The 24,916-nt window shown below is 43.2% G+C and overlaps 1 protein-coding gene across 3 annotated transcripts in view; it reads right to left on the bottom strand.

Annotated features, from left to right (window-relative positions):
• Positions 1-322: 322 nt before the first annotated feature.
• Positions 323-24,916, bottom strand: part of LOC144668853 (arginyl-tRNA--protein transferase 1-like) — a 77,769-nt gene continuing 53,175 nt past the window's right edge. For all 3 annotated transcript variants that reach the window (XM_078531289.1, XM_078531283.1, XM_078531298.1), the window contains 6 exons: positions 22,362-22,490; positions 19,838-19,870; positions 18,004-18,185; positions 15,033-15,132; positions 10,398-10,518; positions 323-2,271 (listed from right to left, as the gene is read on the bottom strand). In XM_078531289.1, the coding sequence (XP_078387415.1) occupies positions 2,030-2,271; positions 10,398-10,518; positions 15,033-15,132; positions 18,004-18,185; positions 19,838-19,870; positions 22,362-22,490 (807 nt within the window). In that variant the 3' untranslated portion in view covers positions 323-2,029. The remainder of the gene's footprint in view (positions 2,272-10,397; positions 10,519-15,032; positions 15,133-18,003; positions 18,186-19,837; positions 19,871-22,361; positions 22,491-24,916) is intronic.

Raw genomic sequence — 24,916 nt, 5'->3', positions numbered from 1 at the left:
ACTCCAATCAGAGGGCAGATTGACCCTTCCTCACCTGATTGGGTGATTCTTGGCAGCCAAGCAGCCATGTTCTATATATTCATAAATAATATTCTCACTCACTTTTCCAGAACTGCTTTATCCAACTCAGGGTCGCGAGGAGTCTGAGCCTATCCCAGCCAGCAATGGGCGCTGGATGGAATGCACCCGGGATGGAACGCCAGTCCATCACAGGGAACACACACACACACACACACACTAAGGGGCAATTTAGCTGTAACCAATCCACCGAACCAGCACGTCTTTGACAGGTGGGAGGAAACCGCAGCACTTGGCAGAAACCCATGCGGACATGTGCAAACTCCAGACAGACAGACGCCTGAGGTCAGAATTGAACCCGGGTCCCTGGAGCCGTGAGGCAGCAGCGCTGACCACTGCATCACCGTGCCACCCACATTTATATACTAAAGTGTTCAGAGAAGAGACTCATCTTTAAATCCTGGAGACTCCAGGGCAATCTTAGAGGGTTGGCAACTCCAGTTGTGCTTCCAAATCAAATCATATGGTTAATGTGCAGTCTGACCAAATGGATTTGTGTGGGCTAAGGATAGCTCAGATTGAAGGAAGAGGAGAGGTGGAAATGTCTGACAAGGTAGGCTATATTTTCAGGACACTGATTGAAACGGATTTAAAAAAATAAACATTCAGCTGTCATTACTGATTTTCTGCCACTAGGTGTGGCTATAAATAAAGTGTGCAATTGTGACATCTTGTGGTCACAATGTGGTCCTTTTTATGAACACATTCTCTGTCAGGCACATCTTTGGCTTCCTAATAGTGCAGGTGAGCACCTGAGTGCATATTTATAGTAACACTTCTCAAAGTGTAACTGATATTATAACACAGACAGTGTGAGCTGCATGTATTACGTTGTTGACTACCAATAGTGCCACAATTTTTAGAATGCGAACACTTACTTTTTCCAGGGATTTCAACAATGCTGTAGGGATCCAGCCTTAGTTCAAGATTCACGCACTTAATCCCAATTAGTCCACAGCCATTCCCATTTCACTCCCAGAGCACAAAAATCTGAAGCACCAGACTCCTCCTATTTTCTCCCACTATATCGAATCTCAAAGAGCAAATCATTTTCCATTGACTCCCATTAGACAGAGATCCTCAAGCCTAAACAGAAAATCTCCACCAAAACGTAATCAGATTTCAAGTGCGCGGCACAAAATACCAGTCAGATGCTGTCGCTTTCAATTGGAGGGAGAAACATTCACCAGCTGAATTCCTTCTGCCACACACACACACATTGATATTGCTTAGCTAGAATTGTCAAATAAATACTTCTCATAAATGTCACAAGATGGTTTGCAACCTAGGACAGCTATTACCCGGATTCCATTGGAAGATTTGGTCACAATATTACATTTATCACTAGAATGTTTGAGACGTACAAAACTGCCAAGCAATTTTATATGAAGGCAGTCTTTTAGGGTAGAGTAATCTAGAAAACACTGGATTTTCATTCCCACTGAGGTCTGTTTTGCACCATCTTGAGTGTCTAATTTTTATCCTCATTAGAGCACATCCTTTTCAGGTTACTGCAGAAATGAACAGCTGCTGTCTTCAGAGCATCCATATATGGCACAAGCCCATCATTTCTAAACTTAGAAACAATTATAACTGTGGATTAGAACATTCCATGTGCTTTGGAGAGATATTGCACTAAAGGAAGAGAGATGAAGGGACTGAAGAGCCAAGTAAACATAGGGTTTTGTGCAATGTTCTGCTTTGAGGACTTTTCCCATGTTCATTGTGGTTTCGCGGTAAGTTAAAGTGTCTGTTAGGAGGCCCCCCTCCTCTTTTTAGTCCCCTTTGCTCTCCCCTCATTCCAAGACCTGTAACAGAATCTTCATTGCTTTCCCCATCTCTCTTCCTCTCCACTTTTCATCCCAAGAGTCCTGGATTAAGAAAAAAAAAAGCCACCCGATTTCCAAATGCAACGGCCACATTGCAGTCCCTCGGCGATCAGTGCCGGTGGTCAGCTCTCTGCCCCATTTTGGCAATAGCTGGTGCAGCAGCAGCAGCTCAGCAAGTGGACAAGGCAGGGGCAGCGCCACCACCAGGCGGAGGCAGAGGAAGAGCGGCTCGAGACGAGGTCCTCCTGCGACACCACCAGCATGGCTTCCTCCGTCTGAACGGAGGTGGAGGAAGAGGGGCTCAGAGCCTCTCGGAAATTCCGCAGGAACCAAAGGCCTTCAGTGGACAAGCCTGGATCAGCAGCTGAAATAAAAAAGGAAAATGAATTATATTTCTCCGTGCAGTTTGCTGGATGGCGATAGAAGATTTTTCCACATGTGGCAAGCACTATGGTAAAATTTCCAAAGAGGCTCTTCTGATCTTTGACTGTGACCTAGAGACATAGAAGCAGGAGGACACCATTCAGCCCCTCGAGTCTGTTCCACTATTCAATTAGATCAGGGGTCGTCTATATCCTAGCTCCATCTATCAGCCTTGATTTCAAGCTTTTTAATACTCTTGCCTATCAAAAATTCCCTACCAAAGGAACACTGGCAAAAATGGCAATTCATGCACTTTTTGCAGGCTTGCCGCCCTAGTTAGGGCAGCACATCAGGCAAATGCCCAAGGAAATTCAACCCCATCAAGTTGAGGTACGAGTTTGATTCCTTGTCATAAAGAGAGTTACTAATACTGCCCCAACAATGAGTTTCTACCCAAAGAAGCTCACCACACCTTCTGTTCCAAACTCCCATTCTTGCAATAATTATAAATTAGCTCAAAAATTCAACCAAGATCCTTTGCCTACTAGCAACTAGGTTAGGAGGCCCAAACTTCAGATCTTTGCAGCTAACAATCTATCTGGGTTCAGTTGGGGTCTACAGATCTGAGCCAACTGGCTGGCTCTAGCTTGGTATTCAGAAAACCAATGTAAATAAAAACAGAAAATGTTGGAAAAACTGACAGCATCTCTGGAGAGGGAAATAGAGTTAACATTTCAAGTTCCTATGACCCTTCTTCAGAAAAACAATGTTTTGTTAAAAATTAATTCTCAGAAATGGATGCCATTGGTAAGTCTGGCAATTTTTGCCCATCCCTAATTGCCCTTAAGGCAGTGGTGCTGAGCCACCTTCTTAAATCACTACAGTCCTTGTGGTGCAGAAACACCCATAGTGCTGGCAGGTCAGGGAATCTAGGACTTTGACCAGGTGACAGTGAAGGAATATTGTTACATGCCCAAGTTGGGATGGTGTGTAGCTTGTATGGGAACCTGGACATGATGGGTGTTTCCATGTACCTGGTGTCCTTATCCTTCTAGGTGGTGATGGTCATGGATGTGGGAGATGATGCTGAAGAAATCTTGAGGAATTACTGCAGTGCATCCTGTAGACAGTACATAGTGGATCGGTGGTGGAGGGAGAGGATGTTTAAGGTAACAGGGGTGAATCAATGAACTGTTTTCTCTTGGATTGTGTTGAGCATCTCAAGCACTGTTACATTGTATCTATTGAGGCAAGTGCGGAATATTTCTTCACACCCTAGTGCCGTGGGACAGGGTCTGATATTTCGCGCTTGTCAAATTTTGGGATTTCTGACCATTTTTCTAATGAGTTTGCAAAAGCCGGGTTTTTCCAAGCAAAGCTCTTATTTTAAAAAAGTGTGTAATATGGAAGGTGACAGGCTCGACATTGAAGTTGATCTCCCAAAGACTAAACAATGATCAGTTTGCTTGTCCATCTCAATAACCAATTAATATTGGGCGGTGAACCTGGATCAGAGTTTTGGTACAAACTCAAGCATTTACCAGGTTTGGAAAATTACAGTGCAGGAAGACAGTTAAGAAGTTATGTCGTAGGGTGGCCGAGTTGTACTATTAGTGGTAGAGTTGATCTGCAGACACTTCTTGAGTGGAAACATAAAGCTTATTTACAATATACTCAGCAACAACTATATGTGTGCTTTCAACTCCAACTATCTCTATGCTGACTGCTGAGGTAGCCTGCGCTACTCTCCTACAGGTTACTACAGATCATGTGATCTTTCCTAACAAGTATTATTCTTAAAGATACATTAACACACTAAACAAAACCATAATCACTACATTCCTCCCCTTTTAACTCAGCTATACATATTGTATTTACAAGTACATATTTTTCAAGACAACATAATATTTACACTGGGTAAGGAATTTACAAGTTCAATCTTTCAGATGGTTTCCTGGTACGTGTGAAACGTTGCAGCTCCACAACTTCAGATTCTTTGTCTGAAACCTCCTTTTCCGGAGTTGCTTAAACATCAGGTGCTTCGGTGGGCACTCAACAGTTCTGTATCCTCAACTCTTACAGGAACATCAGACATGTCAGTCCTGGGTTGTGTATCCTCAACAGGAAATGCAGACTCGGTCATGGTCACTGGTGGAACCAAATCTCGGTGACTTGTCTCCCTCTTCCTTAAATGATCCACATGGCCTTCCACCTCCACGTGGTAAGATAGAGGCCCAGTCACCACACTTATTTCACTCGGTAACCACTTTGGTCCTTCCACAAAGTTCTTCACGTATACCGGCTCTCCCACAGTAAATTTATTCTCGTGACTATGCCAGTCGTGTCTAGTTTTCTGGCTTCCCTGACTCCTCTCCACCTTCCCTCTAAATTCGGCATTAAGCTCAATCTCGTCCTGAGATGGTGTTTCAACAATAACTCAGCAGGTGTGGCATCTGTTGTGTGAGGGGTAGTCCTGTAATGAAAAAGAAAACGTGCTAACTTGTTTGCCAAGGGATCGCCAGTTAGCATTTTCATGCCCTTTCGGCCAGGCCGTTTGAGGAAGGGTGGTACGGTGCACGAGTGATACCATTGAGGCTGATAAACCGTTGAAACTCAGTGCTTGTAAATGCCGTGCCATTATCGGAAATGACTACTTCTGGTAATCTGTGAATGGCAAAACTCTGACATAGTTTCACAATTGTAGTGCCCAAAGTTGGAGACTTCACCTCATATACTCCAACCATTTTGAATGGGCATCGACAATAAGTAGAAACATTGTTCCCATGAAATGTCCAATGTACTCAATGTGTAACCACACCCAGGGTCTACCCGGCCACTCCCATGGGTGTAATGGAGCTGTCACTGGAAACTTTTGCAGTTGCTGACATTGCACACAGTGCTTTACGAAACTCTCTATTTCACCATCCATCCCAGGCCACTATAGATAGCTGCGTGCTATGGTCTTCATTCAGGAAATTCCTGGATGGGCACCGTGTAGTTCAATTAAAAGTGGCTCCCTTCCCTTTGGAGGACCTATCACTCATGCTCCCCACAATAAGATGCCATCCTGGCTGGTTATTTCATGTCTTCTATTGAAGTACAGTTTCATCAGATATGGGAGCCCGAGACCAACCACGTAGCACTTGTTCTCATACCTGAGATAGGACTAGGTCCCAACTTGTCCAGTCTCTGATCTGTTGAGCACATACTGGTGAGGAATCTAAGAAATTTAACAGTAAAACAAGTTCCTGTGGAACTGGAACATGCTCATCATTTTCTTGTAAAGGCAAATGACTAAGGGCGTCGGCATTTGCAATTTGATTTTCAGACCTATGTATGAAAGTGTATTTGTATGCTGCCAGAATTAAGGCCCTTCGTTGTATTCTTGCTGAGGCTATGGGTGATATAGCCTTTTCCTCACTAAACAAATCCAGCAGTGGTTTGTGATCTGAAATGGATTGTAGAATGGCGGTCTTGTATGTACTGGTGAAATTTCTTGACACCAAAGATGATGGACAGACCTTTTTCTATCTGCGAGTATCCCTTTTCGATCATGGTGAGCGTCCTTGATACATAACCTATTGGCCATTCCATGCCGTCAACCATCCGATGAGAGAGTACTGCTCCCACTCCGTAGGGAGATGTGTCACATGTCAGCACCAATTCTTTCATCTGGTCTTAATGCACTAATAGATTGGATGAGTGCAACAATTGTTTCACCTCTATGAAAGGGGTGCCTCCCAAGACCAACGTTGGTTCTTTTTGAGTAGAGGATGCAGGGGGGCCAGTACTGTAGACAAATTGGGTAAGAACCGCCCATAATAGTTGATCATTCCTAGGAATAATTTGAGTTCTGAGCCGTTCTTTGGCACAGGTACCTCTTTTACGGTTCTCACTTTCTCCTCAACTGGGTGGATGCCCTGTGAATCTACCCGGTGACCCAAATAGATTATCTCCCTCGCTTGAACTGTGCACTTTTCATTTTTTGACACACTCTCGGCTTGCAAGAAACGTTTTAAGACTTCTTCTAAGTTTGCCAAAAGCTCTTTTTAGTGAATCCTGTCAGTAATACATCGTCTAAATAGACTACAACCTGGGGCAGTCCCTGCAGTAAGCTTTCCATTGCTCTCTGAAAGATGGCACAAGCGGAGGAGACACCGAAAGGCAATCATTATATATTGGTACAACCCTTTGTGGGTATTAATTGTGACAAATTCCCAGGAGGCATTGTCCAATTGTAGTTGTTGATAGAATGACTCATGTCAAGCTTTGTGTATGTTGTTCCTCCTGCCAGCTTGGCATAGAATTCTTCAATTTTTGGAATGGGGTATCCTGTCCAGTTCAGCTATTTTGTTAACCGTCAGTTTGTTGTCCCCACAAATTCGGACCCTTTGATCAGGTTTAAAGGACGGGGACTATGGGGGCTGCCCATTCTGAGGACTGAACAGCTTGTATCACACCCAGTTTCTCTAGCCTGTTCAGCTCAGTGTCGACTTTTTCTCTCAGGGTGTATGGCACCCATCTCGCCTTCATGAAGCAAAGGGTCGTTTCAGGATTCACATAAATCTTGGCCTGCAAGCCCTGGATTTTCCCCAGTTCATCCTTGCAGACGGTGGCACATGTTTGAAGCTCTGGTAGCCCACTTGCTGTCAACTGGAAAACTTCAGACCATTTCAGGCCCCTTCACCTGCTTCCACCATCACAGGTAGCTGTACCGATTGGCTTCCATAATGCACAGTTACTCTGCTTACGCCTTTTACTTGAATGTCTTCACCCATATAAGTTTTTAGTTTGGAAGTTGTTTGTTCTAAGCTTAATTGATATTTACCTTAATTCAAATATCTATAAATATGTTCCCCAATTACTGTAGTGGAAGCTCCCATGTCTACTTCCATTCTAACAGGTTTACCATTTACTTTCATTTCACTGTGACAAATATTGGTTCTGTCTTTCCAACATTCAGATTAAACAATGTATAAATGTCTGAATGTGTTATTTCAGGCTCTTCTACATTGTAGATTTCATTGGGGTTCTTCTTTTGTTTACAAGCCAGCTTGAATCTTTCCTTGCATTGCCTCATCATATGTCCATTTCTGTGACAATAGTAGCATTCGATTTTTTTAAACTGCCAATCACTAAAAGACTGCTTGTTTCCACTTCTATTAAAAATATTCTTCGATTTCCCTGCTAAGTTATTTTTCTTTATTCTTCGGCTAGCGGGGGCTATTTCCCACTTCTCGGCAGAGTCTCGCTTTTTCGCGCCACATTCGGCTGAGGTTTCCCACCCGATGTGGAGGACACCGCCATTTTGCGCATCTTGTATTGCTTCTGAATCTCTCAATGCGCTTTCCGTGGCAATTGCTGTCTCTAGCACCTTCTTGAAATCCAGATTCACTTCAGACAATAGTCTTTTCTGAATAGTGTCCTCTTTCACAACACACACTAAACTATCTCTGAGCATGTCGTTCAGAGTCATACTGAACTTTCAATGTTCCATTAGCTACTTCAAATTTGCCATGTAGCATACAATTGTCTCACCCAGGGCTTATTTCACAAATTGAACCTGAACCTCTGCATCATGACCCAGGGCTTTGGTTGAAAATGACACTTCACGAGATCCACCAACTCATCAAAATTCTTCAAATCTGGGGCACTGGGTGCCGTGAAACTTCGCATCAGACTGTAGGTTTTGCTCCCACAAGTACTCAAGAGGATTGCTCGCCTCTTCTCTTCTCTTTCCCCGTAATCTCGTTTGCTTGAAAAACGAACATGAGGCGATCTGTGTATTGAGACCAATCATCTGTGTCTGGTTCAAAAGGATCAATTCTCCTAAATTGTGGTATTTTGAGAGAGGATAACTTCTTCAATTCTAACGAGCTTGCTACTTACAATCACTGGGAGCTGCACAGTGCTGATTTCCTTCTAACTTAATTTCTTCTGTTCAATCCTGTTTTATCCTCGTCGCCAGTTTGTTGTAAGGTGGCTGAGCTGTACTATTAGTGATAGAGTTGATCTGCAGACACTTCTTGAGTGCAAACATTAAGTTTATTTACAATATACTCACAACAATGAAATGTGCGCTTTCTATTCCAACTCTATCTCTACACATACAGCTGAGGTAGCCCACACTACTATGGATCATGTGATCTTTCCTAAGAAGTATTATTCTTAAAGATACATTACACACTAAACAAAACCATAATTACTACAAGTTACTTTCTTTAAGTCATGCAAAGTGACCCACTGATATGGAGCAGTGTGGCATATTCATTTTGTTACATTATGCAAATACAATTTTTAATCTTTGTGACTAAGTGACTCTGTAACAGTCGCTCTCTATGCTCGTGCTGTGAAATAAAGCAGTTACTGATCTGCATCTGGCCTCATATTTTCTCATTCCCTACGACGAGAAAGATAGGGGAGCATATGAGGATATGAACGAAAACAAGTTCAGATCACAGGTCAACTATTGTTTATTTGTAATCTACCATGGGATGTGGGTGTCACTGACAAGCACATCACCTGCCCAGCCATCACCACTTAGTTAATTAATTTATTAATTAGCTTTGCAGTGTTTTTTTTTCAAATTTTGTGCAGATTTCCTACTAACCAATCAGGTCACAGCTTTCCTGTGATGTCACTTTTTCTCTTTTATCCTGTGTCTCCGCCGCTGTCCTCATGCTCTTTTATCTGCTTCAACACAGAGCGCACTCTGGGTCTAGCAGCACACTTTTAAGGCTCTCAATGGTTTGGGCTGCGAGTTGGATGCTATCTAGAGATGCGTGTGCCCTAAGTTCTTCTGGCGACATCCAGCCTGCTTCTCCGCCATCCATCGTATCCCCAACTCTGGTCACCCCGTCAGCCAGAGATCCCTCTTCCGCCAGCTACATGAACACATGCTGGTGAAGGTCTGGATTCCTGATCAGCAGCTCTTGGACGATAGCTGCCACTCCTGACGGGAGCGAGCTCTTCACTCCAGATATATTTAATCAGCTGAATTTAAATTCCCCAGCTGCAGTGATGGGATTTGAACCCATGTCTGCAGAATATCAGTCCAGCTCTCTAAATTATTAGTCCAGTAAACATGTGTGTCATGCCTCTTTACACACTTTTGAAAATCAAATCAAATATAAAAACAAATAACCAACCACTTTTAAAGGGGCACTATAACTTTACTGTAACAAAAACAAAACTTCAAAAGAAACTTATCAAATTAAATTGTCATTGCCAGGGCTGATGGTGCACTCAGCCCCAAAGGCACACAGGTTCCTTCGAGCCAGAAATGAACCAGCCACCTAGGGTTTTGCGATCCTCTTTAGTCCTCTGCTCTATCAGCTGAGCTACCGAAGGGAAGCCTTTAGCCAACATCTCTAACAGTGCAGCACTCCATCAGTACTGCACGGGAGCGTCAGCCTTGATTTGTGTCTCAAGCTCTGGAGCGGGAATTGAACCGAGAACCTCATGACTCAGAGGCGAGTGTGCTACCAGCTGAGCCAGATCAACGCTACTCCCATGCCACCTAAGTCCAAGAGTGGGACTTGAACCTGGGCCTTCCCCGACCACAGAACGATGCGCTACCAAGTTACCACTCAGGGCCCTAATGTCTTTTTATATTCCTGAGTATATTAATAAAATAAACAAATGAACTAATTAGCAAATTAATAACAGCCCCTTAAAGGGGCACTGTAACAAAAAAATACATAATTTTAATTTAAGCTTTCTTTAATGCTCCCAGGACTGATGATGCACTCCAGCCCCTGTGGTGCCCACCGTCCGCAGAAGGATCTCTCTCTATATTCTTTTGTATACCAATAAAATAAACTAATTAACAAATTAGCTAATTAAACAAACTGCTAGCCCCTTAATGGGGCACTGTATCAAAGAACAAAACCTTAAAAGAAACTTGAATAATTAAATTAAATTGTTGTTTGAGGCAGATGAAGCACTCCAGCAGCCACGGTGTCTCTTTATATGCGCACAAGTAATTATCCAATGAGGTGCTTCCCCCACCCGTATACACCCTGTACCATTTTAAACCATTTGTACCAGAAATAAGGCTTGTGGTCAGGAAATATGAGCCTTACGCAAGATTTTAAAATAATATATAGATTAGCATTTGGTACCAACCTGATTCTTCACCATCATAAAGCCTGGAGTATTTGCTTATCTCCAGCTTTGGCAAACATTGTTCCACAGGTACCCAGTGCCCAGTCGCAGGACACAGCAGCTCTGTTGGCTGGTACAGAAGCTATGGTGGAAAAAATAGGGATTAAACAGACAGTTTAACTCATTGGATCCAGGGAAAAGGCTTCCATAAATTGTGCGTGGAGTAAAGAACCAACCAAAAGTCCTGTTGAACCAGATCATATTCAATTCATCTCACCAAGATTCAGAACGTTAGTGTTTGAACCCAGAACAAGAGTGCACATGCAGCATGAACGCAGGGTAAAGAGACACTGTTCACTTTGGTTCAGTAATGGATGTAAGCACACAAAATCTGCGACCCCACAATGTCACCCATCTCACCAAGCAGGCTGTTGGGTAAAGAGAAGTATCAAAAATCTAAAGGACATAAAAGGAGCAGCAGATCTAGATTTTGAACAGATCGGGCAACTCAAGACTGGGCAACCATGAGATGCTGTGGGCCATCAGCAGCAGCAGAATTGTACTCAAACACCAATCTGTAACCTCATGGCCTGGCATACCCCCCACTCTACCATTACCACCAAGCCAGGGAATCAACCCTGGCTCAATGAAGAGTGCAGGAGGGCATGTCAGGAGCAGCACCAGTCATATCTAAAAATGAGGTGTCAACCTGGTGAAGCTGCAACAGGGGATTACTTGCATACCAAACAGCATAAGCAGCAATTGATAAGCAGAGCTAAGCAATTCCACACCAATGGATCAGATCTAAGCTCTGCAGCCCTGTCACATCCAGTTGTGAACGGTCGTGGATAATTAAAACAACTCACTGGAGGAGGCAGCTCCACAAATATCCCTATCCTCAATGATGGGGGATCCCAGCACATCCATGCAAAAGACAAGGCCGAAGCACTTGCAACAATTTTCAGCCAGATGTGCCAAGTTGACGGCCCATCTTGGCCTCCTCCAGAGGTCCCCAGCATCACAGATGCCAGTCTTCAGTTAATTCGATTCTCCCCCACGTGATACCAAGAAACGGTTGAAGGCAGTGGACACTGCAAAGGCTATGGGCCCTGACAATATTCCGGTAATAGTACTGAAGACTTGGGCTCCAGAACTTGCTGCGCCCCTAGACAAGCTGCTCCAGTTATAGATACAACACTGGCATCAACTCTGTAATGTGGAAAATTGTCCAGGTATGTCCTGTACACAAAAAGCAGGAAAAATGCAACCCGGCCAATTATCGCTCCATCAGCCTGCTCTTGATCATCAGTAAAATGGTGGAAGGGGTCATCAACAGTGCTATCAGATGCATTTGCTTAGCAATAACCTGCTCACTGACGCTCAGTTTTGGTTCCGCCAGGGTCACTCAGCTCCTGACCTCATTACAGCTTTGGTTCAAACATGGACAAAAAAGGTGAACTCCCAAGGTGTGGTGAAAGTGACTGCCCTTGAGATCAAGGCAGCATTTGACCGAGTGTGGCATCAAGGAGCCCTAGCAAAACTGGAGTCAATCAATTGGCTCCAGGAATCAGGGGGGAAATTCTCCATTGTTTTGAGTCATACCTAGCACAAAGGAAGATGGTTGTGGTTGTTGCAGATCAATCATCTCAGCTCCAGGACATCACTGCAGTAGTTCCTCAGGGTAGTGTCCTAGACCCAACCATCTTCAGCTGCTTCATCAATGACCTTCCTTCCATCATAAGGTCAGGAGTGGGGATGTTCGCTGATGATTACACAATGTTCAGCACCATTTGTGACTCCACAGGTGCTGAAGCAGTTCATGTCCAAATGCAGCAAGACCTGGATAATATCCAGGCTTGGGTTTTCAAGTCACAAGTAACATTTGTGCCACACATGTGCCAAGCAAGGACCATCTCCAACAAGAGAGAATCTATCACTCCTTGACATTCAACGGTATCACTATCATTGAATTTCCCACTATCAACACCCTGGAGGTTACCATTAACCAAAATTGAAATAGACTAGCTATGTAAATACTGTGACTACAAATGCAGGTCACAGGCTAGGAATCCTGCAGCGAGTAACTCACTTCCTCACTCCCCAAAGCCTGTCCACCATCTACAAGGCACAAGTCAGGTATATGATGGGATACACTTGCCTGGATGAGTGCAGTTCCAACAACTCTTGACACCATGCAGGATAAAGCAGCCCGCTTGATTGGCACCCCATCCACAAACAAACATTCACTCCCTCCACCACCGACGCACAGTAGCAGCAGTGTGTACCATCTACAAGATGCACTGTGGGAATTCACCAAGGCTCCTTAGACAGGACCTACCAAACCCACGACCACTACCATCTAGAAGGACAAGAGCAGCAGACACATGGGAATGATACCACCTGGAAGTTCTCCTTCAAGCGACACACCATCCTGACTTGGAAATATATCACCGTTCCTTCACTGTCTCCGGGTCAAAATCCTGGAACTGCCTCCCTAACAGCACTGTTGTTGTGCCTACAGCACATGGGCTGCAGTGATTCAAGGCGGCAGCTCACCACCACCTTCTCAAGGGAAATTAGGGATGGGCAATAAATGCTGGCCCAGCCAGCGACACCCACGTCCCATTAATGAATTTAAGAAAAAAGATCCTGACTCTTCCAAGTTCACATCCTTTAAAATCATTTAATTGAACAAAGGAGAGTCTTTTCAAAGGAGTTGAGGCCCATTCCAGTTAAAAACAAACAGCCAGAGCATTACAAATCCATCCAAACTTGCAATAGGATCTTGTGTCTGCCAAGCTCTCACACCCAAGGCCTAGAGAGGACAATTCAGTTTCAAATTGGTCAGTAAGAAACTGCATAAGCAGCAGTGACACTATAGGGAGATGGACTACATTTGTATTAAAGGATAGATAAGTATAGAGCAAATAGATCTTGTAACATTATCATATCCAGTGGCATCAATAAAAGAAAATGTATTCTACAGAAATGTCAGATAATATTAAATGTTCTAAATGGAGCTAAGTATTTAGTCAACCCTGTCCTTCCTAGCTCCATTGTTTTAGAACCACTAACTAGAGGCAAACTTAAAGCAGACACATGTGGAACAGAGCTAATTAACATGTTGAAGAGGTTATAATCTGGATCATAGACAGAGGAATTTCATTTGAACACACTAATATAAAATATCATAAATCCAATCAAGGTGTCAAGCTTATCATCTGATACCACATGTCACACTCCAGCAATATAATGAATGAACGTTTCTGTCCATCATTCATTGCTTATTGCTCGCTGGAGAATAAAACACCATGTTGTCACCTGAAGGCGTTTTAAACAAATATTCAGAGTGGTTGTGACCTGCTGTACAGTGTGAGGGATGAGGCAGTGGTTTAGAGATACCAGAAAGTCTTGCTGTACAGTGGGCAACTTAATCTCTTCATGTCATTTTTTAATTAACTCTCTGGGGATGTAGGTTTCACTGGCAAGGTTGGCGTTATTGCCCATCCCCTGTTGCCCTGTTGAAATGGTGTTGGGCTTTCTTCTTGAAACACTGGTAGCTGTTTAACACAACAGAGCAGTTCTGGGCAGTTAAGAGTCAGCTAGGTTGGTGTGGGACAGAAGTCACATATAGGCCTGACTGCAGGTTTCCTAAATGACATTAGTGAATTAGTTGGGCTTTCTAGGACAATCTGAGAGCTTGTTATTTGTACTGATACGGGAGTGCGTGTGTGGTTAATGGTGTAGAGCAAATAACTTGTTCAGCTCTAGTAGCTGCCCATCTGAGCCATGGAAATGTGGTCAAAGATTAGCCTGGCCATGCATGTTATATTGCTCCCAGGGCTTTGTTGACTCTGCAGTTTAAGCCAATCAAATGGGGTAGATCACTTGGTGATCCTCCCAACTGTGTGAGCTAAATCCCTGGTACGGGAATTCAAAGAATGAACTCATGCCTGTGCTCCAAGGGAAGGTATGCAAGCACATTTCCATTCTATCAAATCAAACCAAAAATATTACTGGATATTGAGGTTGAGAAGATGATGAAGGGAATAGCTTGTGTTCATGCTGACAGTTTATTTCTATTCAATAGTTTAAGGAGAACCAGGGGTCCTAATTATAAGTTAATTTGAGCAAGGCCAGATCTAGGTTGGATGTCAGAAGGTGGTTCCTTCCCCAGAGAACAGTGAACCTCTGGAACAGGCTGTCATCTCAGGCAGCGGACACAGATTCACTGAATTCCTTCAAGCAAGATTCAGGCCAGTTTCCGCTTGGGACGGAAATCCACTCATCCAAAGAGGTAGCTACTGCAGAGAGTTGTCAGGGCCAAGATGATCTCCTGAACTAGGGGCGGAATGGGAAAGGAATTTCCCAGAAATGTTCCCACAAATTGGCCTGACTTTTTATCTCCTTTTTTTCCCCTCTCTCCCAGATCATCACATGATTTTTGGGAGTGGTGAGGAGTCTGTATTTTGTGATAGACAAGGGATCACATTTGGGTGGGACAGGCTGGATAGATCACGGATTTTCCCTGTCCATCAGTCTCCGTACGTACACAAGACTGAAAGGATTAATTCTTAAACTTACAATGGATTCCATTGAACAATGCAATGCCAGAATAAAATTTAGGCAAAGTCTCCTGAACCTGTCCACGCTTACCTTATATTTAACTTTAATGCAGGAGTGCACGTAAGGGCCCAGGTAATAATACTTCATTCTTGGAACCTTCTCATTCAGCCTTTGAGTTAGTGCTATTTCCCTAAAAGAAAGGAGGTGTAATGTCACATGTAGAATGCTTCAGGAAAGACCCCCACCCCCCCCCCCCACCCCTTGCTCCCACCAAGCAAATACAGCATCAGTCAACTGCAGAATAATGTCCTGTCCCTCTTCCTCTGCCTCGTCAAGCCCTCCCTGCTCAGACACAAACAGGTGAGGGGCAGGGCAGAGCTCTGTTTACAGTGGCTCACTAACGGGGGAATAATTTCCTCCTTGGTTAAGCAGGAAATCTTCCCTTTATTTTTGTCCAGCTGTTAGTAACAGCCAAAAAAATATTGCACGAGCGTAAACCCTTGTTTTATATTCAAACCTATTTTTCCATCAACTTTAACCAAACGGGGGAAATATTCCCATACACTTGTCTTCATCCCTATTGAATTCACCATTTCCTTTTGGTTTTTTCCTATTTATTCTTCATGGGAAGCAGACGTCACTGGCTAGACCAGCATTTATTGCCCATCCCTAATTACCCTCAAGAAGTTGGTAGTGAGCCACCTTCTTGAACCACTGCAGTCCTTGTGGTGTAGGTACACCCACAGTACTGTTCAGGAGGGAGTTCCAGGATTTTGACCCAGTGATAGTGAAGGAATGGCAATATATTTCCAAGTCAGGATGGAGTGTGGTTTGGAGGGGAACTTACAGGTGGTGATGTTCCCATGTGTCTGCAGCCCTTGTTCTTCTAGGTGGTAGACGTCATGGGCTTGGAAGGTGCCGTTGAAGGAGCCTTAGTGAGTTGCTGGAACGCATCATGTAGATGATCCACACTGCTGCTACTGTGCATTAGTGGTGGAGGGATTGAATGTTGATTGGCACCCCATCCACCAGCTTCAAGTGGGCTGCTTTGTCCTGGATGGCGTTGAGTTTCTTGAGTGCTGTTGGAGCTGCACTCATCCAGGCGAGTGGAGAATATTCCATCACACTCCTGACTTGTGCCTTGTAGACGGTGGACAGGCTTTGGAGTCAGGAGATGAGTTACCACAGAATTCCTATCCTCTGACCTGCTCTTGTAGCCACAGTATTTATAGGGCTAGTCCAGTTCAGTTTCTGATCAATGATAATCTCCATGATGTTAATAGTGGGGGGGAATTCAGTGATGGTAATGCCATTGACTGTCAAGGGGAGATGTTTGGGTTCTCATGTTGGAAATAGTCATTGTCTGGCAAGCCGTGTGGCCCAAATGTAACTTGCCACTTATCAGCCCAAGCCTGAATGTTGTCCAGATCTTGCTGCATATGAGCACAGACTGCTTCAGTATGTGAGGAGTCGCGAATGGTGAACATTGTGCAATCATCGTGAACATCCCACTTCCGACCTTATGATACAGGAAAGGTCATTGACGAAGCAGCTGAAGATTGTTAGGCCTAGGGGACTACCCTGAGGAACCCCGTAAGGATTTAATGGGACTGAGATAATTGATCTCCAACAACCACAACCACTTTTCTTTGTGCTAGGAAACATTGGAAGCTCCAACCAGTGGAGAATTTTCCCCCCTTATTCCCATTGACACCACTTTTGCTAGGGTTCCTTGATGCCATACTCGACCAAATGCTGCCTTGATGTCAAGGGCAATCACTCTCACCTCACCCTCAACCAAAACTCTGTGGGCTGCAACCTAACACATGACAAGTCCTGTTCTTGCCCCACCCCCATGCTCGTTGACCTACATATGCTCCCGCTGCAGCAGTGCCTTGGTCTTTAATGTTGTAGCCCATTGCCTACTCAATCTCTGCTTGACAAAGCATTAGATGGCAACGTACATAAAGTGCACCATGTCATTGCTGTATATACCGACACCTGTGAGACAACACATAACATTTCTGTCTATAACATGCATCCTGCTCAGAAATATTATTTTGAGGTTGTCTACTATCCTAGCGCTATATTTTCAATGTTGTATCTTGTTTGTATTATTGACCGCTTGCTGCAGATTGAGAAAGTGACCTTGCCAAGTTCCAAAAACAGAAAAACTACCCAGGTCACTTTATAGTGCAGGCTGTCTTGGCACGTCTGTATGTCGCATTGGAGTGTCAGACAATTCATTCCATGAGTATAAGGTCCATTTCTGATTTGACTGCCATACTGCTATTATAATAAGTTTTGTGGGGTGAGAATTCTACTAAGCTCCTGAGTCACTTGCAGTCATAAACGTAAAAAGCACTTTTTAGTGCCTATAGTGCCTTTTAAGACCTCAGGGTTTCCCAAAGTACTTTGCAGCCAGTTAAGCAATTTTGAAGTGTAGTCACTGTTGTAATGTAGAAAGCACAGAAAGCTGCCAGAAACTGCAATGAGATCATATTTTTTTAGTAATGGTATTGTTGAGCGTAAGTATTGGCCAGGATATTAGGAGAACTCCCCTACGCTTCTTTGAAATAATACAATGGGATTTTCTACAGCCACCTGAGGGGGAAGCTAGGGCCTCAGTTTAACACCTCATCCAAAAGATGACATCTCTGACAGTGAAGCACTCCTTCAGTACTGCACGAGTGTCAGCCTTGATTTTGTACTCAAGTCTCTGAGGTGGGCCTTGAACTCTCAACCTTCTGACTCAGAGTGCTACCCACAGAGACACAGCTGAAAAGTACAAACATATTGGATTTGCAAAGCTTAATGAAAAAACACAGGCTAGTTCAATCGGCATGGAGCTTATCGAAACAAAAGCACAGATCGAGAATCACGGCTTGAAGGCCAGCATGATTGGCTGTCAGCTTGCATGAGCTCCTGTTCATCAAAATTGATGGTCGGGAATTGGGATCATGAACCTTCCGAACTTCCTGTATTTTCAGATACTAACTTGTAAAAGTTACTCTTGTGCATTTATCTCCTCTAAATTTGTTTTCTGTTCTTCAGATTGTACCTGAGTGCAGAATAGACTCCCAATGAGAGGAAGGAGTAATCTGGATCATAACACAGATACTGGGAGTTAATTCCTTCCGGTAGTATATCCAACAGGCCAAGAGCTATAATTTTGCCATCTAGTAGGAACTGTTCGATGAAGGAGCCATAGCCAGTGTCTGGTCCATCTGCTGGGTCTTCCCCCTGTCCATGAGATAAAGGAAACAAATTCAGGGTGGTTAACAGCAACAGGACATAAACCATATCATCCCTGAACCTGAGTCTTCTGCATCAATACAAACTTTAATCCTTCCTGGTTCAAGGCAGACACTGAGAACAGGTTATGCAAAGCAATTATAGGATTATTAGATGCTGGGGAATAAAATGGTTTAAAATGATTAAAATAAGTTTGTTGCTGCACAATCAAAGCAATTGGCAAAATAAGGGAGTGTTTCCTATCTATACACTGTATGGGTGGAGGCTGGTATGGAGCGTAGTCACTGAATAGACTTGTTGGGGCTGAACAGCCTGTTTCTGTGATATAACTTTCAATATAATTCCATGTTTAACAGCAAACCCTTACCTCCCTGTATGTGGTTAATCTCTCATCTGTGTGCAGCACTAGTTTATATTTTACAACATAATTATTAATTTCATGAGAACATTGTTCTCTTCAATCCACAGGTCCTACAGGCTGCATTCTTTTTCAGACAAAAATAGATTTTTATTTTGCTCTTCAACGTTGGTGATGGAAGCAGAAGGTTTTTGGCTCTTTACCCTGCTGTGGCAAAGATTGGATGAAGAGTAAGGATCCCTCTAAATATCTCTGTTAAATACTCCCAAATCAGCCAATGTATGGGTTAGATTAACAGATTAATTTTCTAATTATATACTGCTGCCTGGAGATTTTACCATTGGGACTGCATATCAGGGCACCACATGCTCTAACTAGTACATAGTGACTTCATTAACTTTACCAAATAAGTGTAGGCTACATGCATACAATTTCCCCAATATACATTTCTGGTGGGTGAGGCTTCGCATGGGATAAATGACCACCCATTCTACTGAGTTAGTCAGCTGTGGCTCGGTGAGTGACACTCTTGCTCATGCGTCAGCAGGTTGTGGGTTCAAGACCCACTCTGGAGAACTGAGCACATAATCCAGGCTGGCATACTAGTCGAGTACGGAGTGCTGGGTGGGCTGGAGATGCTGCCTTTCAGATGGGATGTACTGTCTCCACCCTCTCGGGCGGACAGGAGGTCCCATGGTACTATTCAAAGATGGGCAGAGGACGTCTCCCCAGTGTCCTGGCCAATATTAATCGCTCAACTAGCATCATTAAAAAAAAAAATCATGATCTAGTCTATGCTGTTTGTGGAAACTGAGTGTAAATTGGCTGCCACGTTTTTTATGTTATAACAGTGACTACGCTTCACAAGTGTTTCATTGACTGACGAGCACTTTGGCAAATTCTGAGGTTGTGAAAGGCGCTGTATAAATGCAAGTCAGAGTCATAGAGGTCTACAGAACAGAAAAGGGTCCTTCAGCCCATCAAGTCTGCACCAGTCAAACAAGTACCTAACTATTCCAATCCCATTTCCCAGCACAAGGCCCATAGCCATAAGTCTTCCCTCTTGTTTCATTAGTTTCTAATTGATCATTTATGAGCATTGGGGGCTTCCATATTTTCCCATAACTCATAACTGGTCCGTTCTGATGCATGACAGCCAAAATGAAATTATTGATAGGCAGCCAACTAACACCAGGGGTTTGCAGAGGGCTCATTATCCACAGTAGCTATCAAATAAAGGAGAAAACACCCGTGTAATCCACACAGACTGGGATCCACTCACCACGAGAGGAGTACTGCAGAAAAACCTTCTGTACTGTAAGACACAACACAACATAGTCATTCAGACAAAGCTGTGCAGTTGGAAGTTGCTGCATCATCCTACATTTTTTACTTCAGAATACCGAGTACACCTCATGCTGTATGACCCTTTACAGAACCTTCCAAAAACAGAATCACTAAACAGCCGACCAGCGTCGAGAGTCAATGTGCCTGAATCTCAGGACGTTGACCTTTGCAACTGATTCTGAATTTCACACTCCTGTCAAATGAGGCTTTCCTCGAGACCCAGTTTTCACACAACTTACCCTTGTGTACCAAGAAGCATCGGGTTCTTGTTTTTCTTGTGAACTTTCTACCCAACAATGCTAAGATGTCAGTGTTGGACAATGGAGGAGGTGATGGGGTATTGCCGCTGGACTAGTAATCCAGAGACCCAGGGTAATTCTCTGGGGACCCGGGTTCGAATCCCGCCATGGCAGATGGTGGAATTTGAATTTAATAAAAATCTGGAATTAAAAGTCAATTGTTGTAAGAACCCATCTGGTTCACTAATGTCCTTTAGGGAAGGAAATCTGCTGACCTTACCTGGCCTATCCTACATGTCACTCCAGATCCACAGCAATGTGGTTGACTCTTAAATGCCCTCTGAACTAGGGCAATTAGGAGGGGCAATAAATGCTGGCCAGTGACACCCACATCCAATGAATTAAAAAAAAGAACAATTTCTATTTTCATCATCCAATGTCAACATCAAATACTTCCGGGTTGGCAGAGGTTATGTCCTGAGGTTGCGAAAGGCGCTATATAAATGCAAGTCTTTCTTTCATTGTGAATAAACAAGAGCACAACCAATAGCAATCCAAATAAAACTCTAACAAAATTGATGGGATGATGCCAACCAACTTGGGTCTTGAATTTTGTGGAATAACTGATGACTTTGCTGCTCCATAAGGTTAACTTTTGTTGATATTGATAAGTCAATCTCATTTTGGATGACTAGGTGCTTCTACAGAACTTCAACAAATCATTTCTGCATTTCTTCCAGGAATTACTTTTAACTTGAGTATTGATGAAAAAAAGGGACATGTCAAAGCTTTTCGTCTTGCACTCATCAGGACACTTTACAAGAATACCAATATAAGGGGAAAACAACAATTTATACTGTATGAGAAGAGAGTACTGATTGGTTGGCAAGTGGACTCTGATAGAGGCATTGCCATGGAGACTGCACCAGCGATGTTGACTGACAGTAATCTGTTGTTTGAAATTTAAACCAGGCAGCTTGATCCTGATTGGTCAAGGCATTGTCCTGAGGAATGAGTCAGCGAATGGCTGTCACTTATTTTGTTTAGCTGAAACAGCTAGCCCTCTATATTAATATGTGTAGCTTCCAGCACATGAAAACGCGTCACATTGTGTGCCCAACTAACAATCTTAAATTGATGGTCAGCGTAAATCTTAGCACACAGGATTATTTAGCAAATGTTGTCTAATTTCAGAATCACAGTTAATGTTGGACACTGTGTTTTGAGTTTTGCAAGCACAGGCTGGTTGGGTACAGTCTGTACTTTGCCCATTGCAAATAGGGGCTGGGACATGCTGTTTGATATGATCCACCAGTCTTTGGGACGTACGGCCTACATACCTAGCATCACACTGGCACTGAAATTCGTATACCACATTACTCATTTGTATGATAGGCAGAACGTCTTTTTGGCTCGATGGCAGCATCCTGTTAGTGGCAAACACCACTCGTGTTGTTACTGCATAGTAGCAGCGTGAAACAGATAGTTTCACCTGTTGCTCAAATCTTTGGAGATACCTTGCTCTTCCAGGGTAATCTGATGGTAAATTGTCGTTTCCCTTTATATTGGCATTGTTGTAAATTGTCCTGATGTGTGAAATGTCTCTTTTCTCAGCAATACTCATGTTCTGTACTGTCAAACGACTAATTACTTTTAAACTAAACACAAAATTCAGATAAACTCTTCAATGTACATGGGATCAATATCTAATAATTCTGCTTTTATAGGCTTATCTCAAAAGCTCATACTCATTATCTGAAAGCGCTTCATGTATATTTCGTAAACCGCTTCTGACACTGTGTACACCCGACTGAATCTTGGTGTTGGTTAATTTACTGAGTTCAGATGAATTTGAGAAGCAGTCTACAGTGATTAAATAATGATCAGATTAAATTTCAAACCATCAGTCCCAATTTATCATTTATTCTGTCTTAAGTGAAGAACTTTACACTTAAATTTCATCTCACATACAAACACCATGTAAATGGTAACTCTCAAGGGATTATCTGCAACCTGTTGCAAGCTTCATTTGAGATGTCTACATTCCTCTCTGAGCACTTCGGGGTCATTTTTTTGTGTACATGAAAGGAATCTTGCCCATTAACAGAGCAGCCTGACTTTCTACTGTCTGCAGCAGATGCTCCCCCAATGCTAGTGCATTCGCAGACCCCGGGTATTAGAAGTTTCTACACAGATTTAATATATCAGTACAGATGGTACCTCCGCCTCCGAGGCCATCACCTCAGTGTCTTTGTGCACGTGCATCTGGTAGCGCCTGTAGACCTTGTATGATTCACCAAATGTGGCCTGTAGCTCAGGGCTGGGTGGAGAGAGTCTCAGCAGCTTCACCTGAGGGTGGAAGAGGGAAAGAAAGGCTCTTCAGGCTGCAAATATTATGGGAGAGCAAACTACATGAGCCTGATGTTCAGATCACTTATTTTCCTCTATCTGGGAAAATAACAATTTATTCATGAACATAAGTGCATTAAGTAGGCCATTCATTCCTTCTAATGTGTTCTGACACTTCATTAGAACATGGCTGTTGTGATATCACTAAGGGAATATGCAAATAAGCAAGTAGTCAGGATGTAGAGCAGCCTGTGACCAGCAGCTCGCAGTGTGTGGTGTGTGTGTGTGTGTGTAAGAATTGCAGCTGTGCTGTCCTTGCGAGTAATTGGTGTTGAACCTATAAAGTAGATCCGTCTGCTGAGGCATCCTGTACTGCATCTTCAAATCCCACCTCTGCCACCATGTTACAGTTCTATGTTTGCTTTCCAGAAGCTTACTGATCTCAAATAGGAATGGTAAACAAGACGTAGGTTTGGTTTGTTTGAAAATTTAGTACAGGATGGCTCAGCAAACAGATCCAGTATATGGATTCAGTAACTGGTACTCAAGGACAGCACAGCTGCAATTCTTACAACATACACGACTAGCTACTGGTCACATGCTGATGTACATTCTGGTTGCTTGCTCATTTGCATATTCCCTTAAAGTGACATCACAACAATTGCCTGATCTGTACTTCAACTCCTTCTAAGATTCCTAATTGCCCTTGAGAAGGTGATGATGAGCTACTTTCGTGAACTAGAGCAGTCTATGTGGTATAGATCCACATCCCTTAATGAATCACACACCATCCTGATTTGGAACTGCATCGCCATCCCTTCACTGTCACTGGGTCAAAATCCTGGAACTCCGTCCCTAACAGCACTGTGGGTGTACCGACATCACAGACTGCAGCGGTTCGAGAAGGCAGCTCACCACCATCTTCTCAAGGGTAGTGAGGAATGGGAAGTAAATGCTATCCTTGCCAGCATCCCCCACATTCCACAAAAGAAGAAAAATGCTCTTATCTGATCAAAAAAAATTTACGATCTCAGCCTCGAAACATTTCAATTGATCCTCAACACTCAGAGTCTTTTGAGAAAGAGAATTCCAGATTTCCTCTCTCCTTTGTGTGAAGAATTGCTTCCTGATTTCACTCCTCAACAACCCAACTCTAATTTTAAATGTTGTGTCCCCTTATCCTGAAATTCTCTCCTGGATGGGATTGTTTCTCTATGTCAATCCTAATGAATCATTAATGTCACTTTAAATATCCTAAGCAGCAACAACTCAGTCAGGGAGGGCCTCATTAACATAATACAACCGGGAACATAACATGCATTAAAAACACCTTTCACCAGTACATGCCACACACACAAACATTAAATAGGTGAAACTCTACTGATATATCTCTTCCTACTTAACTGAAAACCTATTGCCAGAAAACATGAGGAATTGTTTTCACCGAGATTCGGGAAATATATGTAAGACTTAGGTTATTTTTTGCTGGGGATTTTAAATAAAGAAGCGTCTCAACCTCTCCCAGACCATAAAGGCTGAGTGAGTGAACTGTAGATACTTCTTATGTTATGGTCCTGCAAAGGAGGTGGCCATGGAAATAATGGATGTGTTGGTTGTCATCTTCCAAAATTCTGTAGATTCAGGAACAGTCCTGGCAGATTGGAGGGTGGTAAATGTAACCCCACTATTTAAAAAAGAGGGGGGAAAAAAAAAACAGGGAATTACAGACCACTCAGCCTAACATTAGTGGTAGGGAAAATGCTAAAGCCTACTATAAAGGACATGATAACAGGACCCTTAGAAAATATCAACGGGATTGGACAAAGTCAACATGGATTTATGAAAGGAAAATCATGTTTGACAAAGGTGGAGCTTTTTGAGGATGTAACTAGCAGAATAGATAAGGGAGAACCAGTGGATGTGGTGTATTAGGATTTTTAGAAAGCTTTTGATAAAGTCCCACATAAGAAGTTAGTGTATAAAATTAAAGTGGATTGTGGGTAATATATTGGCATGGATTGAGAATTGGTTAGCAGAAAGGAAACAGATAGTAGGAATAAATAGGTCTTCTTCAGAATGGCAGGTGGTGACTAGTGAGGTACAGCAAGTTTTAGTGCTTGGGCCCTAGCTACTCACAATATATATCAATGATTTGGATGAGGAAACCAAATGTAATATCTCCAAGCTTGCTGACGCCACAAAACTAGATGGGAATGTGAGCGACGAGGAGGATGTTAAGAGGCTTCAAGGCGATTTAGACAAGTTGAGTGAGTGAGCGAACAAATACATGGCAGATGCAGTATAATGTGTATAAGTGTGAAGTTATCCACTTTGATAGGAAAGGCAGAATGGCAGAGTATTATTTAAATGGTGATAGATTGGGAAATCTCGATGTACAAAAGGGACCTGGGTATCCTTGTATACCA

Source organism: Cetorhinus maximus, chromosome 2 (genome assembly GCF_964194155.1).
Source record: "Cetorhinus maximus chromosome 2, sCetMax3.hap1.1, whole genome shotgun sequence".
NCBI lineage: Eukaryota > Metazoa > Chordata > Chondrichthyes > Lamniformes > Cetorhinidae > Cetorhinus > Cetorhinus maximus.
Note: the sequence above shows the minus strand (reverse complement) of the source record. Positions and strands in the feature narration are given on the sequence as shown.